General features: G+C 44.6%; 4 protein-coding genes across 8 annotated transcripts in view; 3 read left to right on the top strand and 1 right to left on the bottom strand.

Annotated features, from left to right (window-relative positions):
- Window positions 1-2,855: 2,855 nt before the first annotated feature.
- Window positions 2,856-4,633, top strand: LOC120715331 (endochitinase A1-like; the record flags this gene model as incomplete). The annotated part of the gene is made up of 4 exons (XM_040002249.1): window positions 2,856-2,912; window positions 3,042-3,233; window positions 3,821-3,992; window positions 4,113-4,633. Coding segments are annotated over exons 1-4 (942 nt in total), but the record flags the coding sequence as incomplete, so codon positions are not given.
- Window positions 4,634-5,170: 537 nt separating this feature from the next.
- On the top strand, window positions 5,171-5,944 carry LOC120715332 (putative protein TPRXL; the record flags this gene model as incomplete). The annotated part of the gene is made up of 1 exon (XM_040002250.1): window positions 5,171-5,944. A coding segment is annotated over one exon (774 nt), but the record flags the coding sequence as incomplete, so codon positions are not given.
- A 4,484-nt stretch (window positions 5,945-10,428) lies between these two features.
- The window catches only part of LOC120715319, a 38,970-nt gene continuing 27,036 nt past the window's right edge, over window positions 10,429-22,362 (top strand). For all 5 annotated transcript variants that reach the window (XM_040002235.1, XM_040002236.1, XM_040002234.1 and 2 more), the window contains exon 1: window positions 10,429-11,661. In XM_040002235.1, coding sequence (XP_039858169.1) covers window positions 11,625-11,661 — 37 coding nt within the window. In that variant the 5' untranslated portion in view covers window positions 10,429-11,624. The remainder of the gene's footprint in view (window positions 11,662-22,362) is intronic.
- LOC120715317 lies at window positions 19,789-22,119 on the bottom strand. The gene is made up of 2 exons (XM_040002233.1): window positions 21,582-22,119; window positions 19,789-21,061 (listed from the first exon to the last, which is right to left on the bottom strand). Exons 1-2 carry the CDS (start codon window positions 21,964-21,966, stop codon window positions 20,019-20,021), a joined length of 1,428 nt encoding a protein of 475 aa, XP_039858167.1. The 5' UTR covers window positions 21,967-22,119; the 3' UTR covers window positions 19,789-20,018.

Consider the following 22,362-nt stretch of genomic DNA (forward strand, 5'->3'; position numbering starts at 1 on the left):
TGGACTGAGATTGCCCACCCCTGGGTTAGACCCATACGAGTAAGGACGTTAGCGTGCTGCCCAGCTTTCGTCACGCACATATTTATAATTATATGGTCCTAAGTTTTAGTGCACACACTCACAAAGTGTTTAGTAACTTCAGATCCTGCAACAAGCCCAGCTCCAGTTTCCTTTGGTGGTTTGAACTCTTCCATTTCACAGCTGTTGTTAATTTTTCTTTATCTCCTGTACAGGCCAACGCATCTATTTGTTGTTTTAGGTTGTTAGTGTTACACAACATTGTCAGATCTAATAGAAATAAAATGAGTTTCATAATTCATTCACTTTATTGTCTTTATTTATAACTGGCATCATTGTTTCATTCTCTTATAGAGTCTTACAAGAAAGGCAAAATTGTTTTCCATTGTGCTTTATTAGCTGCTTCAGTGAAAACAAATCAACAATGCAACAAAAAAACAGTTTGCAAAACAACAAAGTGGAAAACAGTGATTCATCACTTGGTTGCTTCAATACAACACTTGGGCACATATATGCAGGACTGTTGATGCTTTGATAAATGACACAGCTGCTCTTAAAAACTGACCCCACTGTGTGTGTGTGTGTGTGTGTGTGTGTGTGTGTGTGTGTGTGTGTGTGTGTGTGTGTGTGTGTGTGTGTGTGTGTGTGTGTGTGATAGCACATAAGGTCCACTTGTGAAGCTAACATAAGTAACAAAGTGATGTTACTAGTATCAAATTGATTTGGTTAAAAACTGTGATCAATACAGAGAATAAAGTAATCTGCCAGTACAGAGGCCAGCAGGGCTTCTGGAAGGACACACTGTGTCTGTGTGTGTAGTTATTAAGGTGTTAGACCTGCTTTCTGCTGCTCTCTGATTGGTTATCAGTCGTTGCCTCAGAGTTTTTGTGGGGCGCCCCTCATTAGTGTAAGTACAGACTGAGCTGTTGGAGCTTTGTGTAACTGCAGGTAGTTAAAATAATAATTAATAAATAATAAAAGTGAGTTTGCACAGTTTGGGTTTTGAAGACGCCTCAGATTGATGTGATTTAGTGTAACGCTCGTGCTGTTAATGATGCTGTCGAGTTCAACTCTGATGGACCCTCATCTGGATGCATCACACCAGCTGCTGTTTTTCTCCTGTGATGTGAAAGGACAAATGAATAGAAACACCAGGCTGTGTGACCTATGAACTAACTGGATCATGTGCACACCTTTGATGGAGACTGTATGATTATAACTGAACAGCCTGTTGTGCAGCGTAAGCATTGTTCAATGAACTGACACATTCTGTGGATGTTGGCTGTGCATCAGGACATCAGGAAACCAGAAACAGGAACCTTATAAATGCTAAACAAACAAAAACAAGACAAAACATCACTGCCAGGATAAACTGAGGTATTTGGGCTCACATGAAGCTTCCAGAGAAACCTCTAAACCTTCACTTTAAAATGCTCCGCTGCATCTGAAACGTCCCCCATCACACAGGCTCCACCCACCTGGCACAAACTGAGAGATAAACCAAACCACAGCATTTTTTCAGGCATTATTTTAACCCTAAAAACCTGTTTGTGATCAACCAGGCATCACAGCTGTTTGGGGTGTGTGTGTGTGTGTGTGTGTGTGTGTGTGTGTGTGTGTGTGTGTGTGTGTGTGTGTGTGTGTGTGTGTGTGTGTGTGTGTGTCCTCCTCAGGGTTCGGCAGGATAAAGAGAGTCACTCATTGTAGCTGTCAGTCCGTCAGCTTTAGCTCAGGAAACGTTTGTGTCTCAGTTTCTCGGTGTTGTGGGTTTTGCAGAGGAGACGGTGGTGAAACAAAAGCTGAAGAATGAAGTTTGTTAACAGGAAGGGAAGAAGAGAGAGGAGGGTCCAGTGATACAGGAAGGTGGAGGTTAAAAAACTTCTCAAAATAGTAAAAGAATTCAGACAAACAGAACCTGAGCGCTGATTAAATCCATGGTTTGGGGTTAAACGGTGTTTCTGCTGAGACAGATGCAGACAGAGGGGTGATGGGAGCCGTGTCTCTCAGTCAGCCATGAAAGTCAGTTATCAGACTTACATCCAGTGATCAGGACGTCTTCTTTAGTATGACAGCCTGAAAAACAAGGCAACAGAAAACAGTGATTAGCACTGACCACGTGTTTGTGCAGCAGTGTGCTTGACAGCAAGGAGCCGTGACCGTCACACAAACTGTGCTATCAGCTGAAGGTTCACAGTGTGAGATGTTCAAATTGTCATGGTCCTGGGTCGGTGACCCAGCGCTTTTAGTTTGTTATCATTTTCTAGATGATGATTGTTTAAGTTCTGTGTTCTATTCGGTCTGCCTCTGAGTCTGCGTCTGTGTCTGTCTATGGTGTCACCCCATCTGTTTGTGAATCTGTCTGTTTAGTTCAATGTCTTGTCTGGTTCCATGTGTCTGAGTTTCCTGTTTTATTGTGAAGGTCCGTGTCGTATGTGAGTGTGCTCAGTTTACGTTTCCCCTGTCCCGTCAGCCCAGATTCCTCCCAGCTGTGTTGCCCTCCTGTCTCCCATCCCCTGATTACTGGTGTGTGTATTTAAGCCCTGTGTGTTCTCCTGCCTGTTGCCGGTTCGTCTGTATTACTCAGTGTCAGTCTGTGTATCCACCGTGTCTTCTCCCTGCTGTTCATCGTCATCCTCCTCTGCTCGTTTTTCATTCAGGTTTGTGCTCTGTAGTTTAGTTGTTTCCCAGTTTAGTTTAGTTCGAGCCCCGTTTGCTGTTTGTCCACATTCTTTTGTGTTCAATAAATCACCTTCATTCCTCTACGACTGCCTGCGATTGGATCCTCATTTATTCCACACGGCTCGCCTCGGCAGCCATGACAGTACGAACCGGCCACTATGGACCCAGTAGCAGTCAACCCGCCCGAGGAGCTCCGGGAGGACATTATTTACTCGGTAGACAAATTAATTAACTTATGGCTCAAGCATGAGGGGAGAGAACTCCGCCAAGGCATAGCTGTTCGGCTACAGCGCTTAGTTTCTGGTCTCCCCTGGTTGCTCAGCTCACTTCACCCGCTCACACAGAATTTCGTTCTGAACGAGCTTCATCTTCTCCCCCCTGCTACCACCCACTCTGCAACTCATGCTTCACTCCCTGACCCGACGGAGAGTGTCCTGCCCGGCCCGTCGGTCCAGCCTTCAAATGGGAAACGGCACTCACGCCGTCGACGCCCCTCGCCACAGTCGGACCCCAGGATATCAGAGCGGCCGACTGTGGTGAGTAAAAAGGCTAACAGCTCCAATCCGAACTTTAAGACTTTTTCTTCTGGGGTTGTTCGGGGTGTGTCAGTGGGAGCTAATTCGCAAAGCTTACCTACTTTCGTGTTAACCGATCTCTCCCAGGTTGGCATTTTTAAGACTTCAGTGAAAGCAAAGGGCTGTTGTTCTTCTGAACCTGATAAACCCATGTCAGCTAACCCAGGGTCTGCTAAAACTGTGGCATATATCCCAGAGACAATTAACACCAGCTCTGATAATACCAGGACTGTTTATTCTTTTGAACTGCAACCGGAAGCTCAGTTGCGCCTCAAGCTCAGTTAGCCGCCCGGCCTCAAGCTCAGTTAGCCGCCCGGCCTCAAGCTCAGTTAGCCGCCCGGCCTCAAGCTCAGTTAGCCGCCCGGCCTCAAGCTCAGTCTCCAATTCCACCACCGTCGTCATCCCGACCATTGTTTCAGTCACCCTTAGTTCAGCCTCCTGTTCAGCAGCCACTAGCCCTGCACCCTGTGTCACTTGCTGCTCCGGTACAACAAGCTCAGTCAAATCAATCTAAAAGGAACTGGGTTTCATCCGTTTGTTCTAAGCAGAGCGTCAAACCTAATGATAATGTCAACATTCCTCAAAGGCTGGCCAGTTCTGAGACTGAGATGCACTCCAGGGCCTCCCCAGAGGCTGGGTTTCAGCCCCCATCAGACTCTGGACCCCTGGAGTTTAAGAAGCCAGCTGAGGACTGCACCCGGCTGTCGCTGCCTGAGCAGGGTCAATGCTCTGCGCGGCTGCAGGCCGCTATGTGTTTGCCAGAGGCCCGTGCGCCTGCTGGTCCTGTTCTGTCCCTGCCAGAGGCCCGTGCGCCTGCTGGTCCTGTTCTGTCCCTGCCAGAGGCCCGTGCGCCTGCTGGTCCTGTTGCGTTCCTGCCAGAGGTCTCCACACCTGCTGGTTCTGTTCTGTGTGTGCCAGGGGCTCCAGTGCCCACTGGTTCTGTGACTGTTTTTGCTGGGGGGCCGGAGGAGCCCGTCCAGCCTTCTGCCTCGTCGGCTGGGGGGCCCGAGGAGCCCGTCCAGCCATCAGCTGCAGTCTCATCACCAGCTGCAGTCTCATCACCAGCTGCAGTCTCATCACCCTCGCCTGGTCCAGCCACTGCTTCATCCTCGCCGTCTGGTCCGGCCACTGCTTCATCCTCGCCGTCTGGTCCGGCCACTGCTTCATCCTCGCCGTCGTCTGGTCCGGCCACTGCTTCATCCTCGCCGTCGTCTGGTCCGGCCACTGCTTCATCCTCGCCGTCGTCTGGTCCGGCCACTGCTTCATCCTCGCCGTCGCCTGGTCCGGCCACTGCTTCATCCTCGCCGTCGCCTGGTCCGGCCACTGCTTCATCCTCGCCGTCGTCTGGTCCGGCCACTGCTTCATCCTCGCCGTCGCCTGGTCCGGCCACTGCTTCATCCTCGCCGTCGCCTGGTCCGGCCACTGCTTCATCCTCGTCGTCGCCTGGTCCGGCCACTGCTTCATCCTCGTCGTCGCCTGGCCCGGCTCCAGCTTCAGCTTCGCCTGGTCCGGCCTCTGCTTCAGCCTCCTCATCAGCTGCTTTGCCTGGCCCGGCTCCAGCTTCATCCTCGTCGTCGCCTGGTCCGGCCACTGCTTCATCCTCGTCGTCGCCTGGTCCGGCCACTGCTTCATCCTCGTCGTCGCCTGGCCCGGCTCCAGCTTCAGCTTCGCCTGGTCCGGCCTCTGCTTCAGCCTCCTCATCAGCTGCTTCGCCTGGCCCGGCTACTGCTTCAGCCTCGCCTGGTCCGGCCACTGCTTCATCCTCGTCGTCGCCTGGTCCGGCCACTGCTTCATCCTCGTCGTCGCCTGGCCCGGCTCCAGCTTCAGCTTCGCCTGGTCCGGCCTCTGCTTCAGCCTCCTCATCAGCTGCTTCGCCTGGCCCGGCTCCAGCTTCAGCCTCGCCTGGCCCGGCCTCCGCTTCTGCTTCAGCCTCGTCTGGTCCGGCCTCCGCATCCTCATCAGCCTCGCCTGGTCCGGCCTCCGCATCCTCATCAGCCTCGTCTGTTCCGGCCTCCGCATCCTCATCAGCCTCGCCTGGTCCGGCCTCCGCATCAGCATCCTCATCAGCCTCGCCTGGTCCGGCCTCCGCATCCTCATCAGCCTCGCCTGGTCCGGCCTCCGCATCAGCATCCTCATCAGCCTCGCCTGGTCCGGCCTCCGCATCAGCGTCCTCATCAGCCTCGCCTGGTCCAGCTTCTGCTTCAGCGTCCTCATCAGCTCCGTCTGGTCCAGCCTCCGCTTCCGCCTCGTCTGGTCCAGCCTCCGCTTCGCCTGGGGCTGCAGGGGCCACGCAGCCTTCAGGTCCCCTACTACCACCTCCACATCGTCGGTCATCTGCCAGGCCGCTTGTTGGGCATCTCCGCCACCGTGGACGCCCTCCTGAACGCCGCCACTGCCTTCTGCGTGGCCGGCCTCCGGACTTGTTTCCACGCCGCTGTTGCCGTCCGCACGGTCGGCCCCCAGAACTGTTTCCACGCCACTGCCTACCGCGTGGCCGGCATCCGGACCTGCCCCGCTGCCATTCGCATGGTCGGCCTCCTGAACTTGACCATCTGGGCCTTTTTGGACTCTGTCCCTCCGTCCTGGGCCCCCTCCACCCGCCCTGGTCGGGTCCTTTTCTGTTTTGTTTTGGTTGGTTTTTGTGTTTCTGCTGGGCTGTCTGGAGCCCTTGAGGGGGGGGGGTACTGTCATGGTCCTGGGTCGGTGACCCAGCGCTTTTAGTTTGTTATCATTTTCTAGATGATGATTGTTTAAGTTCTGTGTTCTATTCGGTCTGCCTCTGAGTCTGCGTCTGTGTCTGTCTATGGTGTCACCCCATCTGTTTGTGAATCTGTCTGTTTAGTTCAATGTCTTGTCTGGTTCCATGTGTCTGAGTTTCCTGTTTTATTGTGAAGGTCCGTGTCGTATGTGAGTGTGATCAGTTTACGTTTCCCCTGTCCCGTCAGCCCAGATTCCTCCCAGCTGTGTTGCCCTCCTGTCTCTCATCCCCTGATTACTGGTGTGTGTATTTAAGCCCTGTGTGTTCTCCTGCCTGTTGCCGGTTCGTCTGTATTACTCAGTGTCAGTCTGTGTATCCACCGTGTCTTCTCCCTGCTGTTCATCGTCATCCTCCTCTGCTCGTTTTCATTCAGGTTTGTGCTCTGTAGTTTAGTTGTTTCCCAGTTTAATTTAGTTCGATCCCTGTTTGCTGTTTGTCCACATTCTTTTGTGTTCAATAAATCACCTTCACTCCTCTACGACTGCCTGCGCTTGGATCCTCATTTATTCCACACGGCTCGCCTCGGCAGCCGTGACACAAATATGTGATAAACAGGATAAAGTGTAACACGATCCAGCTACAGTCTCACAGCCACCCTCTGCCTCGTGTTTGTGCTAGCACAGTTTCTGTTTAGAGGCTTAGAGGTGAAAGGTCAGAGAGCGAGCTGCTGCTAATGCTAAAGCTCCCAGTTTCAGCATCGCTGCAAACAAGTTATTATAGAAGGATCACCTTCAACCTGCAGCACAAAGATGCTAATCAGCTTCATCTGCGTGTGCCAGCTGAGACTGTGTGAAGCTTCCAGGGAGATGTGTGTGAAACCCACCAGAGTGTGGACCCTCAGTCTGCCACAGCAGAGTCACAGCAGGCCTACTGTCAGCAGCAGTGTTTGTGCCGCTGTGACACGTTTGATGCAAACATGTTTTCAGAAAAAGAAAGGAGCTCGGAAAGTGGAAGAGGAGGAGCATCTTACTGCTCCTCTGGGCTGCACTTCGATGGAAGCAGTTCTTCCACTGGGACTGTGAAAAGGCCCGGTGACAGAAACACTGGCTATGTGGTCTGGACACAGCAGCACAGAGACTTCACTGATCTCAAGTTCTTCCTCCAGCAGCCGATGAAAGGACGAGCATCAAAAAGCAGACGTCACCAGGAGCGACGTGTGGTAAGAATCTCAGAATAAACAGACGTCTGAGCAGCAGAGTGATTCATTCACACACAGCAGCTCAAATATGAGCTCAGGTGAAACATACTGAAGATAAACCTGCGTGCAACATCAAACTGATGCTCCCATCAGATCCCCTCCAGATCTCTCTGTGACCCCCACTCCCACATGTTTCCACTGTGTGCTTCTGAAACAGACCTCGATGGTCATGTGACCACAGAAGTATTCAGGGAGTCGGCATTTCTCAGACTCAACATCAGCGAACAAACAAAGAAAAGAAGTTTTGGTTTAATCGCTGAATCTTATCACAGAGTCTCGGCTCCTCTTATCTCTCTGGGCTGGTGAGGGCGCACCAAACATCAGCTTCCAAGAATTCACTGCCTCCTAAAAACTGTTTCAAAAAAGAGAAAAAATCAGGGACAAAGCTGAGGTCAAAGGTCAGAGATAAGATAATTTGATCTCAGTGTGAATAAAAGTGATGGAGCAGTTTTGTTGTTAGGATTGAAAAATGATTCAATTGTTTATAAAAGATTTAAATGCAGCTATTTCATTATTGTATTTCTACACAATGCAGATGTGCTCATAGACGAGTTGGTGCTCTGTGTTTGAGGCTTTAAAGCTTCGTCCAGCGTTACTGTGTCATGATTCGTTGTGTGGCAGGCAGGAGAAGGACCCAAGATGCAGACTCACAGACACGGGGATAAACTTAAAGATCACAGTTTTAATGCTGGCTTAAAGGTGAAACACAAAGCAGTACTGAACTAAACTGGAAAAACTAAACATGAGCTGTACCAGGAACCACGGGGAGAGTAACGCACAACATGAGGGAGAACGCGACGCCGAACAGAGGGAGACGCAGACAGAAATACACAGAGGGTTAACGAGGAAAGTGGGAACACACGGGGAACACAGCTGACACAGATAACCATAACGAGACAGGGCGGGGTGAACATAACACTGACGGGAGACGGGCAGAGTCAAACAGGAAGTACACAGAGGTTCAGACAGGAGGAGAGAGCACGGGGAGAACACAGACATAACAGGCTGGGGAAAACATGGAATAAAACACGAAAGGGGACAAGGGCTCATGAATACATAGAGGGGCACACAGGGGGTGAGAGTCACAAAGGGAAGGCACACAGGGAACAACATAACAGGGCAACTCAGGAAACAGAACCTAAACAGGGAACTGAATACAAAAATACAAGAGAACTAAGAATACTGGGCCAACACGGCCCAGGACCATGACATCACCCCCCCCATAAGGGCTGGCTCCAGACAGCCCAAACACAGGAAGACCAAAAATCCAACAGGGAAAACGATCTAACAACATATTATACAAAATCAAACATGGTAACATAATAACTGAAACAGTATCAAACATATTTCTCTATAGATTGGCTCTAACAGGCAGATTCATTAACATGATACTGATATAATCTGGCTGTAATCTCCTGCAATGACCACAATCAGCGGGATGAGGAATAACGGACTTTTCTATGGTTTCCTTTAACTGTTGCTAGCTTGCCATATTTATGCCTCGCTATTAGCAACTTGTAAGACATGCGCTATTTAGCCAATTCTGGGTCTGCAGTGACCCCTTGTGGACATTGTGAGATGTTGCTTGTGTTGAGTAGATGATGTGTTGGGATTGTTTTCCTAGTTATCTATGACTCTACTAATTATAAAATTGTCCATTTCTGTTTCCAAACATATAAAAATGCCCAACAATTATTTTCCCAAGTGCTGCTGCTTACTTGCTTTTGCTATAATGGGAGTCATATTTTATTAGAAAATTTATTAGGATTTTGTATTTTGAGATATTACAATCAGACGTGAAACGATAAAGAAGAAAGAAATTAGTGAGGAAGTTTACAGAAGGAGAGGGGAGAGAAAAAAAAACAACAGAGGAGCTGGCTCCAAACCTGCACAAAAACACTCACAAAAACAACAACAGAGAAACCGTGGCAACAACCAAGATATTACAAGTACCAGTAAATGATAACATTAAATGTTACTGAGCAGCACACAGGACTACATGATATGTTTAGAGGCAGCAGCCAACCAAGATAGTGTGTGTGTGTTGTTGTGTGTGTGTGTGTGGTGTGTGTGTGTGTGTGGTGTGTTGGTGTGTGTGTGTGGTGTGTGTTGTGATCGTTTTTGTTTGTTTGGTTTTTAGGCAGGTTTGCAGCAGATCCTCAGTGTTTTTCTCTCCCTCTCCTTCTGTAAACTTCCTCACCAACTTCTTTCTTTTTCTTTTCTGTTCTGATTGTAATAACTCAAAATAAAAACTCCTAATAAATTTCTAATAAAATATGACCATTATAGCAAAAGCAGTAATGATGCACTTGGGAAAATCCCACACATGTAAGAGTAGAAGTTCAGATATGTGTTAAAAATTGTAGGGAGTAAAAAGTAGTTAGAAAAAAAACTACTCAGGTAAAGTACAGATACCTGAAAATTGTACTTAAGTACTTACTGCCCAACTGTGGAGAAGAGGAGAGTTTTATTCCTCACATTATGTAAATAATAATGTAAACTTTATTGATCCCTGTGGGTAAACTCCTCTCTGCATTTAACCCACTCACTCAGTGAAGCAGTGGGCAGCCATTGGGCGCCCGGGGAGCAGCGTGTAGGGACGGTACCTTGATCAGGGGTACCTGAGGGGAGCTGTTCAGGGGAATCGAACCCCTGATCTTCCGATCATGGGCCACCACTCTACCTACTGAGCTATCTCTGCCTGATAAATGAGTTAGCTGTTAGAACTGTCATCAGTTACTATGAAACTATGTAATCAATATACAGTAATAATGTAACATTAGAGTACTGACCTGAATGAGTTTTGCCTCCTGAGGGTTACAGCTGTGTATGATGTGTTTAACAGGCACAAAGTAAGATTTACAAACATGTTCATCCAAACATTAAATACACCTCCATGAGTCACCTGATACACACCTGTGCACGTGTAGTTGTGAGACAGCTTTCAGTGAGCTCACATTTAGGCTGCGTCCACACGTACTCGGGTATTTTTGAAAACGCAGATTTTTCTGTGTTTGCACCTTTCGTCCACACGTAAACGCTGTTTTCAATCACTGAAAACTGAGATTTTTAAAACTCAGTTTTTGCTTTTACGTGTTGACGAGGAAAACAGAGATTTAGTCACGCAACATCAAAGGTGTGCGCCTTTTTTGACGTGCTGCTGTGCGCCACGTTATTGTTTACATGAGATGAATTTCTACAATGGTGGATAAACACAAAATACTGTTGCTGTTAATCTATCTGCAGTTTTACACACGTACATGTACACACACAGTTACTGTCCCTCCATTTACAAAGACGTCAGAGTGAACAGAGTCAACACAGACGCTCTCACAACCTAAATCCAGACGCCACGTCATTGACGGTTTTTAATGAATTTAATTTGTATTTAATTTAAATTTATGCATGTTGTATGTATTTGTTCATTCCTAAGTTGTGAGTCTACAGCAGCCAGAGTACTGTTTTTGGTTATTAACATTTGATGAAGGCACTTAAAAACACAAAAACTTTTCAGAAGTACTTCAGCTTTGCATCAAACCTGCTCACTCTTTCCCTCCCAGGCTTCTAGACTCCTGATTGGCCAACATTTCTACACGGCGTGGATTTGACATGTTCTTGACCGTGTTTGACTGCGTTTTTGGCGAGATTTTCTTTAAAAACACAAACAGAAAATCTCAGTTTTCCAAAGTACATGTGGACGTAGCCTTAGTGTGAGCAGCCAAACATGATGGCAGACTGCCACAGATCACTGCTGAGGAAAGAGGAGGCGTTCAGCTTCCTCATAGTTTCACACCTGCATGAAGCAGCCTCACCCTGACAGCTTCAAATCACTGTGTCAGCTGATCACTTCCTGTCCTGTGATTGGCTGAGCTTCAGGCCTTCTCTCAGTCAAACTGGAAACAGGGATTGAGACAGTGTGAGGGTTTGTGGAGTGCCACAGTGCTGTAATGAATACTGTAGTGGAAGAAGTTCTTTCACACTCTTCATCCTGGAGCTGCTTTATGTCCATGATCTGCATGGAAACACATCTATGGAGAGGAAATCCAGCTGCTGAGGGTCACATCAGCATCATTGTAGCTACAGTGGATGTTTCAGCGTCAGGACTGGAGGCGGAGCTTTGTGCGTGTCAGAGTGAGGCCGCAGCAGCCGCCTCCAACCGGAGCGCTCGGGCGTGAAACTACGAGGAAAGCCGACGTCCTCCTCTTTCCTCAGAAGTGATCTGTGGCCGGCCGGACTTCGTTCCACAGATGTGCTTTAACAAAGTGTGAAGCTGAACTCTGAGCTGTGACAGTGAAGCAGTGTGAGAGTGTCAGTAGATGATCAGCAGAGGAAAGTGAAGCTGCTGTGAGCTGATGTCCTGAAGGGCTTTTAAAGAGTCTCTGAGTTTGACAGGAACATGAAGATGTTTGTGGTGTTTGTGATCCTCCTGCACGGTAAGTACACCTTCCTCTCTCTGCTCTCATCATCAGCTTTTCTTTCATCTCTCTCTCTTTAATGTGTTGAAGTGCAGCAGGAGGAGATTTCCATCAAACACTGGATTCTGATTCAGATCAAACTAACAATCCAAAGCAGCAACTTTCAAATCACTGGATTCTTTCTGAGCTTCTTTCATTGATTGTGACCAACATACATGTTTGCTGTGGATCCACATCTGCTCTTACTGCTAATGTCATGAAGCTGTTTGAGTGGTGAGCAGTCAAAGCAGCAGGTCCTAACAGGGACATAGCAGGATATTCCTGCCTGTAAATGAGCTGTAACTGCACATATGAGCACAGCTGGTCTGCATGTAGTGAACACAAAGAGTCTGTGTGAGCTGAATTTACACCAGTCTGTTTGTGTTCCTGTTATTTTGGCCGTTTGACAAACTCAAATGTATTTAAGCTTAAATGAAAGTGCACTTATAAAAATGCTGTAACATCACAGTCCTGCTGATTTTCCTTTGATGGAGGCCAAAACCTCTTTGGTGGACACCAAACATTTTCCTCTGCAGGTGAAACTCTGCAGTGATCTGAGCGTGTTCTGTTCTCTGGCATCTCTCTGAATGATGTTGAAATGCTTGATTTTCTTGTCTGTGGTCACAAGGATCTTATCTTCCATCCCTGCTTCTGTTTCCTGCTCACAACCCTGCATCCATCTCAGCGTCTAAACTCAAAGTCAGCAGCAGCTTCTTAGCTGTCTCTGCCCTCATAGCCCTGATCTCGGGGACTCTTAGATCATTTCAATATGTACATGGAAATCTGTCCTCGCTGCTTTGAAGGTGAAACATCAGAAATATGTCCAGTAGAGATATAAAAACACAAAGCAGAAGAGCTGACGGGAACTGGGAGAAAGATGAACAATCCCAGGGTTTTATTCCAGGTGAGAAGACCTCCTGGCCAAACTGATGATTGACTGTGAAAAGTTCAGTTTAGAAGCACTTAGAAGTGGATGCGTCGGTGAGTTTAAAATATTAATTTTCCATTTAAAACCAATTTTCGCTTGAATAACGCAAAATTTTCATTCTACCATAGCCTGTATATAAAGATGGAAATGGTCACTAGGGGTGTGTTTTGATGATCGATTTATCGATTAAAAAAAAAGAGTCTAGATCTATTCTGGATAACGTGATATTAAATTCATTAAATTCTTAATTGATTTTTAAGTATAAATGTATTTTGCCTGAAACGCCAGAATCTCAGGTTAAAGCTCACAAAACTATTTCAATAACCACCAAACAGCTAAAACAGTAAAGGAGAGCCGGTAAACGGATTCCACACAAAGACGTAAAGGCAGAGTGTAGCTTGTCCAACCGACGGCACAGGCAGGTCATCAGTCACATCACATTTTGGACAGAGAGGACAGATGGTTTGAAAGAGGAGTGAAAGAAGCCATCTATGTCCACTGTGAGCGACCATCTTTGAACAGAGGCGGTGGTTTACGACACCAACTGTCTGCCATCTATAATCCAGTTTTGAGTTCCCTCCCCAGACGCCTTAACGCCCACTCTGACCTCAGGAATTCGCATGATAAGGTGGGGCCAGGTTTCACAATGAGCTCACCCGAAACTCTGGCTGATTAGGACCCACACCCAGTTTCACACCTTGGCTCAGGCGATTAGGGGATCATCAGGGGGTCCTTTTGTCCCTCTGTGGGGGGATACTCCCACTAGGTTTATATCTGGGACTCTCCACCATTTGACCTTAGAACTGAAGAAGCTTCTCGGATGAGAGGTGAAATGTCTTCAAGCAACTTAAAGAAGTCCAGACGCTTTTCTTTGCAACCTCCTTTGACTAACCTCAGTTTTATCTGAATTAAGAAGCAGAAAGTTAGCGGCCATCCAGGTCTTTTTGTCTTTAAGACATTCCTGCAGTTTAACTAATTGGTGTGTGTTATCTGGCTTCATGGACAGACAGAGCTGGGTGTCATCTGCATAGCAGTGAAAATGTATGCTATGTCTTCTAATGATACTGCCTAGGGGAAGCATGTATAATGTAAACAGAATTGATCCTAGCACTGAACCCTGTGGAACTCCATAATTAACCTCAGTGTGTGAAGAGGACTCTCCATTTACATGAACAAATTGGAGTCTATTAGATAGATATGATACAAACCACTGCAGTGCAGTACCTGTAATACCTACAGCATGTTCTAATCGCTCTAATAGGATATTATGGTCGACAGTATCGAACGCTGCACTGAGGTCTAGCAGGACAAGCACAGAGATGAGTCCACTGTCAGAGGCCATAAGAAGATCATTTGTAACCTTCACTAAAGCTGTTTCTGTGCTGTGATGAGCTCTGAAACCTGACTGAAACTCTTCAAATAAACCATTCCTCTGCAGATGATCTGTTAGCTGTTTGACAACTACTCTTTCAAGGATGTTTGATATGAAAGGAAGGTTGGAGATTGGCCTGTAATTAGCTAAGACTGCTGGGTCTAGAGATGCTTTTTGAGTAAAGGTTTAACTACAGCCAGCTTGAAGGCCTGTGGTACATAGCCGATTATTAGAGAGAGGTTGATCATATTTAAGATCGAAGAATTAATTAATGGCAGGACTTCTTTGAGCAGTTTTGTAGGAATGGGGTCTAAAAGACACGTTGATGGTTTGGAGGAAGTAATTATTGAAGTTAACTCAGAAAGATCAATTAGAGAAAAAGAGTCTAACTTAATATCAATGGTACTAAGAGTAGCTGTAGATAATATTACATCTGTGGGATGATTACTGGTAATTTTTTCTCTAATGATAAAAATTTTATTTGTGAAGAAGTTCATGAAGTCATTACTAGTTAACGTTAAAGGGATGGTTGGCTCAACAGAGCTCTGACTGTTTGTCAGCCTGGCTACAGAGCTGAAGAGAAACCTGGGGTTGTTCTTATTTTCTTCAATCAGTGATGAATAGTAAGATGTTCTGGCTTTGCGGAGGGCTTTCTTATAAAGCAACAAACTATCTCTCCAGGCTAAACGATGATCCTCTAAATTTGTGACACGCCATTTCCTCTCCAGCTTACAAGTCATCTGCTTTAGGCTACGTGTTTGAGAATTATACCATGGAGTCAGGTACTTCTGATTAGAGACCTTAGTTTTCACAGGAGCTACAGTATCCAGAGTCGTACGTAGTGAGGAGGTAAAATTATTAACAAGATAATTGACCTCTGTTGGAGTAGTGTTCAGATAGCTGCTCTGCTCTATGTTGGTACAGGGCATTGAAGATGATAACAGTGGGTGGATTATATTCTTAAACTTAGTTACAGCGCTTTCAGAAAAACATCTACTACTAATAATAATAATAATGGATTGGATTTATATAGCGCTTTTCAAGGCACCCAAAGCGCTTTACCACTATTCATTCACTCTCACATTCATACACTGGTGGAGGCAGCTACAGTTGTAGCTACTGTGATAAAGTCTGCTCCCCACTGCTGTGTAATCAATTATTGTAAATGTAAATGTTATCAGGAAATGATCAGACAGGACAGGGTTTTCAGGAAACACTGTTAAATGTTCAGTTTCTATGCCATATGTTAAAACAAGGTCTAGAGTGTGATTAAAGTGGTGGGTGGGTTCTTTTACATTTTGAGAGAAACCAATTGAGTCTAATAACAGATTAAATGCCATGTTGAGGCTGTCATTTTTAGCATCTACATGGATGTTAAAATCACCCACAATAATTATTTTATCTGAGCTCAGAACTAAATCAGATATAAAGTCTGAGAAATCAGACAGAAACTCTGTGTAAGGCCCAGGTGGACGATAGATGATAACAAGTAAGACTGGTTTCTGAGTTTCACAGCTGGGGTGGACAATGTTAAGCATCAGGCTTTCAAATGAATTAAAAGTCTGTCTTGGTCTTTCATTAATTAATAGGCTGGTGTGAAAAATTGCTGCCACACCGCCCCCTCGGCCTGTGCTTCGAGATTTCTGGTAGTTAGAATGACTCGGGGGTGTTGATTCATTTAAACTAACATAATCATCCTGCTGCAACCAGGTTTCTGTAAGGCAGAGTAAATCAATTTGTTGATCAATTATTAAGTCATGTACTAACAGAGACTTGGAGGAGAGAGACCAAATGTTTAATAATCCACATTTCACTGTTTTACTCTTTGGTTCAGATGTGGATACTGTATTGTTCTTTCTTTGTGATTGTTTATGTTTAAGTTGTTTGTTGCTGGTTTTTAGTTTGTTTTTTGTCTTTTTGGAAGCTGACACAGTCTCTATGGAGATGGGTTTTTGGGGGGTAGCAGGAGGAGAGAAACTGCAGAGAGGCGTGTAAGACTGCAACTCTGCTTCCTGGTCCCAACTCTGGATAGTCATATTTTGGGGGGTTTAATAAATTTGTCCATATTTCTAGAAATGAGAGCTGCTCCATCCAAAGTGGGATGGATGCCGTCTCTCCTAACAAGACCAGGTTTCCTCCAGAAGGTTTGCCAATTATCTATGAAGCCCACATCGTTTCTGGGACGCCACTCAGACAGCCAGCAATTTAAGGAGAACATGCAGCTAAACATGTCACTCCTGGTCTGATTGGGGAGGGGACCAGAGAAAACTACGAGAAAACAGAGAAAACAAAGTCCGACATTGTTTTGGCAAAATCACACCGATTCAATATTGATTTTAGTGACCTCCGATTGGCGTAACCGGGTGTCATTATAAAACTCAGTGATGAGCCTTTCTGTTCTGCCTTTTATAAATTACGCTGGATTATACAGTTTGTAAACTGCCCCAGAGCTCCCTCTAGTGGCTGCTTTGTAGTATTGTTCGGATTGCTTTCCGAAAAAGAAAAAAGCTGAATGTAATGCCAAAGTATTATTGTTTTAAGCTGACAGGGACCTTAAAATGTTGTTGCTTTGGACGAGATTTGTCCGTAAGTATGAGTGATGATAAAATAATAATTGTCTCTTTGTTTTGCTTAAAGTTGGTGTGATAATTTGTACGTTTGAGTATGAACGTTTTATCCCTTTAGCTTGCAATAAGCATGTAACAAGCTAGTTTGCGATGTTAGTTAGCTAATACAACATTTAGTATGTTTTCAGTTTTACGATGGTCAAAGAGAAGGCAATGGTCAGAGGACATTCTTCAATAAATCAGCACAAAAAAGGGAAATAAGTCTGAAGCATCGTTATCTCGCTGTCTAGCTGGAGGAAACTCCAGGCGAGGACAGCATACTTTCATTACCAAATGAACAAATTGGTCCTCTCTTTCTAATCAGACACGTAGCAGCACTCCTGCTTCTGCTTTGTTCATATTTAACAAAATCCAAATGCAGACATGAGTGGACACGTTAGTTTTGGGCGCTCTCACTGAACTAACACAGCCAATCCCTCAGCATGTTTGTGCTCTCAGCTCGTATCGCCTTCCTATTTAATATTTTTTTGCTTTTTCAAGAACTTGTTTTAACATTACACTCAACAACAAACAAATCCTCAAAAACAAAAATAGTAACTCTAATGTCCAAAATGCATTATATTTCTTCATGTCAGTATCCACAGTATTTCTGATTTCGCGCCATTACCCCGATTCATAGCGGAAGCCGGTTTTTTACTTCCGCTTGCGCTGTTGTTGACAGTTGCGGGGTTACACCTTCACTGTTGATAAAGATTTCTCTCACTGCAGTTTGTTTTACCTGGAGTAAATGGCAACACATCGAAGGTGGATACACAGTAGAGATGTTTTAAAAAGCAGCGAGGACAGTTCAGTTGCAGTGCCTCACCCGTCACTTCTCACGGAGTGGGTAGATGACATGAAACTATGGCCCGATGATAGCTACATCGACATTATTAATTACCTTGTATTTTCCGAAGGCGTTGATGGCGAGGAATTACGTAATTACAAGAGCACCGAGGCGTATAATTACCTGCACAGCAACAAAATTGATAAAGTACTGCTCAACAAACAAGGCGACTTTATTTTTCTTAAAGCATCTGTAGAGCCGAGCCAGAGTATTAATCAAGCGAAACACTTAGCATGGGCAATGCTAAGAGAAAGTGGAGTAGTGGAGACAGTCGGCTGTTCCTGTATCGCCGGATTAGGGAGATCATGTAGTCATGCGGCTGCTATTCTGTGGAAGGTATATCACTTATCTGGATATCACAATGTTTAAATCACTGAAACAGAAACACTGGACTGGTCAAAGGCTGTGATTAAGGAGTCACGCTACTGCCATCTAGCCAAGTATTACGTGGAGCACTGTTTACATGTGAAAGCCACTCGTTAACTTTGTGTGGGCTGTATGCTGTACAATCACATGAAGATAAAATATAAAAAAAATAAAAGACTGCACATTAAGGTCAAATTTACAAGACAAGAACAACTATAGTTATAAGAAGTGACACAGAGTAGTATAATACATGTTTGTTTATATATATGTATATTTGTACACACACACTACTTTGAAAAAAATTAGACTGTGGATGTATATTTCTGCATCAAAAAGTAACTGACTATTAATATGAAATGGATAATATGGGTGACTTTGCCAGTGTTTATATCTGTTTTGGATATGATTCAGGTGTATTGACCCAGGGTCATATCTATAACATGCAGGACACCGACCGTGTACTGCTTTTGTTAGTGTAAACTTCCTCATTATGTTAAATCTTGAGTATTGACAGTGAGAAAAAACTATTAATGTTTGTTACAGGTGCAGAATGCTGCGATCAGTGGAAAGACAGGGCTTGCGTGTACAGACGAGCAGCGCAGGTGGAATGCAGGGACAGCAAAGAACCTTGAACCTAAACGTCTAAGCCAGATAAACTTCAGACATCACAGGGCAGAGCAGCAGTACGATGTGAACTCCCGGACTGCAGTGACACAATCTCTCCCTAACACACCATATCACCTTACACATCAAGACTTTATTGACAGTGTTAGCAAAGCACCAGTGAAGCCACTTTTCCTCCTCAAGAACACATTAATTGGAAAGTGTTACAATGCCTCGCCGTCTGCAGGTCCTCACCGCAACAGTAAAGTTGATGAGCAATTTTTTCAGCCACACCAAGCACACAGTTACAAACTAAGCTGTAATCCATGCAGGGCATTCTACCAGGCATACATTCAAGTTTCTGAAGAGCAAGCAGAACAATTACAAGAAGAAACAAAGAGCAAAGTGCATCTGATTTGTGGCACAACTACAGGAAAATCAGACTTACAGCAAGCTCTGCTAAAAAATTCCAGTACGTGCCACCACAAAAAATGACAAATTTTTATCTGAGCACATGTACCCTTCCTTTCGTGGGAATTATGAAACAAACTATGGTAAAGAAAATGAAGTTAAAGCTTGTCATCAGCTGAAAGAACAGGGTATGAACATCCTTCACATGGGTAGTGTTATCAGCATCCAGGAGCCATGGCTCTCTGCGAGTCCTGACGGGGTCATTGACTCAGATGTGCTTCTAGAAATAAAATGTCCTGTGCCGACTTATCCTTCACTCACGGAGCAGCTTACCCAGAAATGCAGCGATATCAAACTGGTAGATGGAGAACTGCAGCTGCAGAAAACTGGCAGCAGAGGCTATTACATGCAAGTGCAACTTACAATGTTTTGCACAGGGCTCAAGACTGCCACACTTGTGATTTGGACACCTACTGAGCATGTTTCATTTACAGTGCAATATGATGAAGCATTTGTAAAGGAACAAGTAAAACGCTTGAGAGGGTTTTACTTCTCATATTTCTTACCTCGACTTGTAGAGGAGTATGCAGCAGGACGGTTTCAGTTAAATGAGAGATACTTGAAGATAACGGGCAAGGTTTAATACATGTTACAACTATAAATGGGACAGTCAGACACCAACATGTCTGCAGTTTGGTCTCTGTCTTGTGAATGAAAGGAGACATTCAATATGAAATCTGTTAAATATTTCAATACAACTAAAATGTACGTAGTTGCAACATATGGTGGGAAATGAATGACAAACTGACAGCATTAAATGTTGTGAATAGTTCTGTATTTCTGTAATCTTCCAACACAGAAAAATGTCAAGAATGCACAACTAATTATTGTAGATTTGAGAAAAACATTTTTTTTTCATTTAAGAAATTTATCACATTGTGGTTGAATAAAAAAGTAATAATTGTTCAATTGATTGATTGCAATTGTTTTATATATACACATACATACATACATACGCACACACACACTGTATCACATAACCTTTCATCTAGAACACAAGATAAAAAAGTGAGACCTGGAATTATTTACTCTCTACATATATGTACATCAAATTTTAAAATAATTACATTACACTACACAACTTTATGTCCTGAGTGACCATCTTAATATCCCCGAGTCCACAATTGTTCATAACATACACAATTACTGTGTATCACGAATGAGATCCTCTCTTAAGTTCACTAGAGCAGCACATATTCTCAGTATCTTGTCTACTTTAGGAGCCATGCTTATAGGAACAATTTGTGAAAGTATTTTGTAGACTTTCAAGCGTCTGATTGCTCTTTCAACATGGATTCTTACATTTGCAATCCGACGTGTGTATGTTACCTGTTCCTCAGTTAGCGGTCTACGTTTTTTTGTGAAAGCGGGTATTACTAATCTAACTTTTCTCTCAAAGAGTAAGTCTTTAATTGTAAAACCTCTATCTGCCATGACTTCATCACCAGGTTTTAGGTATGTTAATATTCCAGAGTCCATTGTGATAAATTTGTCACTACATCGGCCGCCATATGCCGCAGACACAAACATGATTAGTCCACATGGTGCAACAGCAACCAAATATTTGACTGTGTTGTGTGAATAATAATGGCTGTATGATTCCCCTCTTGAGCCCAGATTTCTGGGTTTCTGTAAAAGGGTCTCACTGCAGTCTATAATGCAGGTAGTATTTGGAAAGTTCTTCTTGAAGGCTTCAGGCATAGTTGCTTGAATAGTTTCTTTTGGCAGCCATGGAATTAATGGTCGGAGAACTTCCTCCAGCTTGTCTAACCAGTGTGAGATGATCTTGCTGGCCATGCTTTGTGATATATGAAACTGGCGGCTTAGGTCACCTATTACATGGTTACTCTTTAATTTCATAAGTGTCATGAGGACTTGATCTCGGACAGGCATGGTAAATTCATTGTTGTCATATCCTTCCAGTGTCGACACAAGTGTGTTAAATGTTTCTAAGGCTATCCCAGTGTACAGCAAAGCGTCTGCATCATTTTGAAGAATGAAATATGCAACTTCATCACACTGAGTCATCTTATCCTGCACATCTTTTCTGCGAGACCTGTTGCAGTATTGATGGTCTTGTTGCGAAGGATCCTCCCACTGTGTGTGGACTGAGTGCAGATGTGGCTCAGGGGGTTGTGTGGAGATGCTGGCCTGGTCTAATTCCACTGAACGTAACACTGTGGAGTCTGAATAAGACAAAAATATGATGTACAGTCAAACTGTTAGCATAAGAGAAACTGTAAAGTGTCACTTAGCTTATTATATTTTTGAGTGAAATTTCTCATTCTACATTTTTTCACACAAATGCAAAATCATAAATGTCAACATAAAATGTTCCTAAGTCCCCTAAAAATTTGTCACAATTTTATTCAATTAATGTGATTAGATTTTATTTTACATTCTAAAAAAAGTCACAACTGTTGGTATTTTTGCAAAGGTTGCCTTTAACGTTTTTACTTGAGTTTTCTCGACTTGAAAAAACATGTTCTTTAAAAACACAAACCTAAGACTTTTACAGCCCTTGGAGCTAATCTTTTGGCATTATTATTATTATTATAAACTTTCGTTAAAATTGAGACTTTGCTGCTAATAACCAGCTAGTGCTGATACTAGCGCCATTCACCATAGGCTATTATTTAGTAAAAGTAAAGAATTGCGTGTTTAAAATGCGAAACGGTGGCAAACCACATTTACACTTTCACTTACCGGGTACAGATTCTGTGTTTTTGTTCGTATTACTGGAAGCTGTCACACTCAAAGTGGTCCGAGTGAGCCTTCTTCTTTTCTTCGGTGGGGGTCGGTCATAGCCCAGATAAAGCTCCGGGTCGGGGTGTAGCTCTGTGGGCTTTTTATCGATAAAATGAAAGGAGCAAACATAAACTCTCTTTGGAGGGTGTTTGAGTCTTAAAGCTGCCAGCCACGCCAGTTTCCGATCCTCCTTCCGCGGCATAGAATGCAGTGCGTAGGGCGGTGGGCACGGACAGGCCTTTCTAAGTTGTTGATGCTCAAGGCAAAATGTTTCTAATGCGTTTTTCAGTTTTCTTGAATTATTGTGGCAGCCGACGACAGCACACGTTGAACCCGAGCTCATCTTCGAACAGGTAAAGCCACTTATTACCGCACAAAGTAACTGATTTTGTTGTTAGCAACGACTGAACGCTGGGTCTCGCTTTGAGTAACCGGAAGTATAAAACCAGACAACGGAAGTAGTGGTCTGTCATGGCAGCCTACGTACGCTCTTACAGAAACCTGTGGATAGGGGCCATGTATGATGTATCCATGAATTACTGTGTGGTTAAACTTCCTGTCAGATACACGCTGTTTTCTCTGCCTCTGGTCTGTTTAAAGGACCAGTTCATCCAGAGTAACCACAGCTGACTGTATCTGAACACTGACAGGCTTCAGATCGCCCACAGAGACGGTTTCATGTGTGACCACAGAGAGCAGCAACAAACTGATGTAAAAGAGCGTGACAGTGTAGGCTGGG

Source organism: Simochromis diagramma, unplaced genomic scaffold (genome assembly GCF_900408965.1).
Source record: "Simochromis diagramma unplaced genomic scaffold, fSimDia1.1 OVJJ01000432.1, whole genome shotgun sequence".
Classification (NCBI taxonomy): Eukaryota; Metazoa; Chordata; class Actinopteri; order Cichliformes; family Cichlidae; genus Simochromis; species Simochromis diagramma.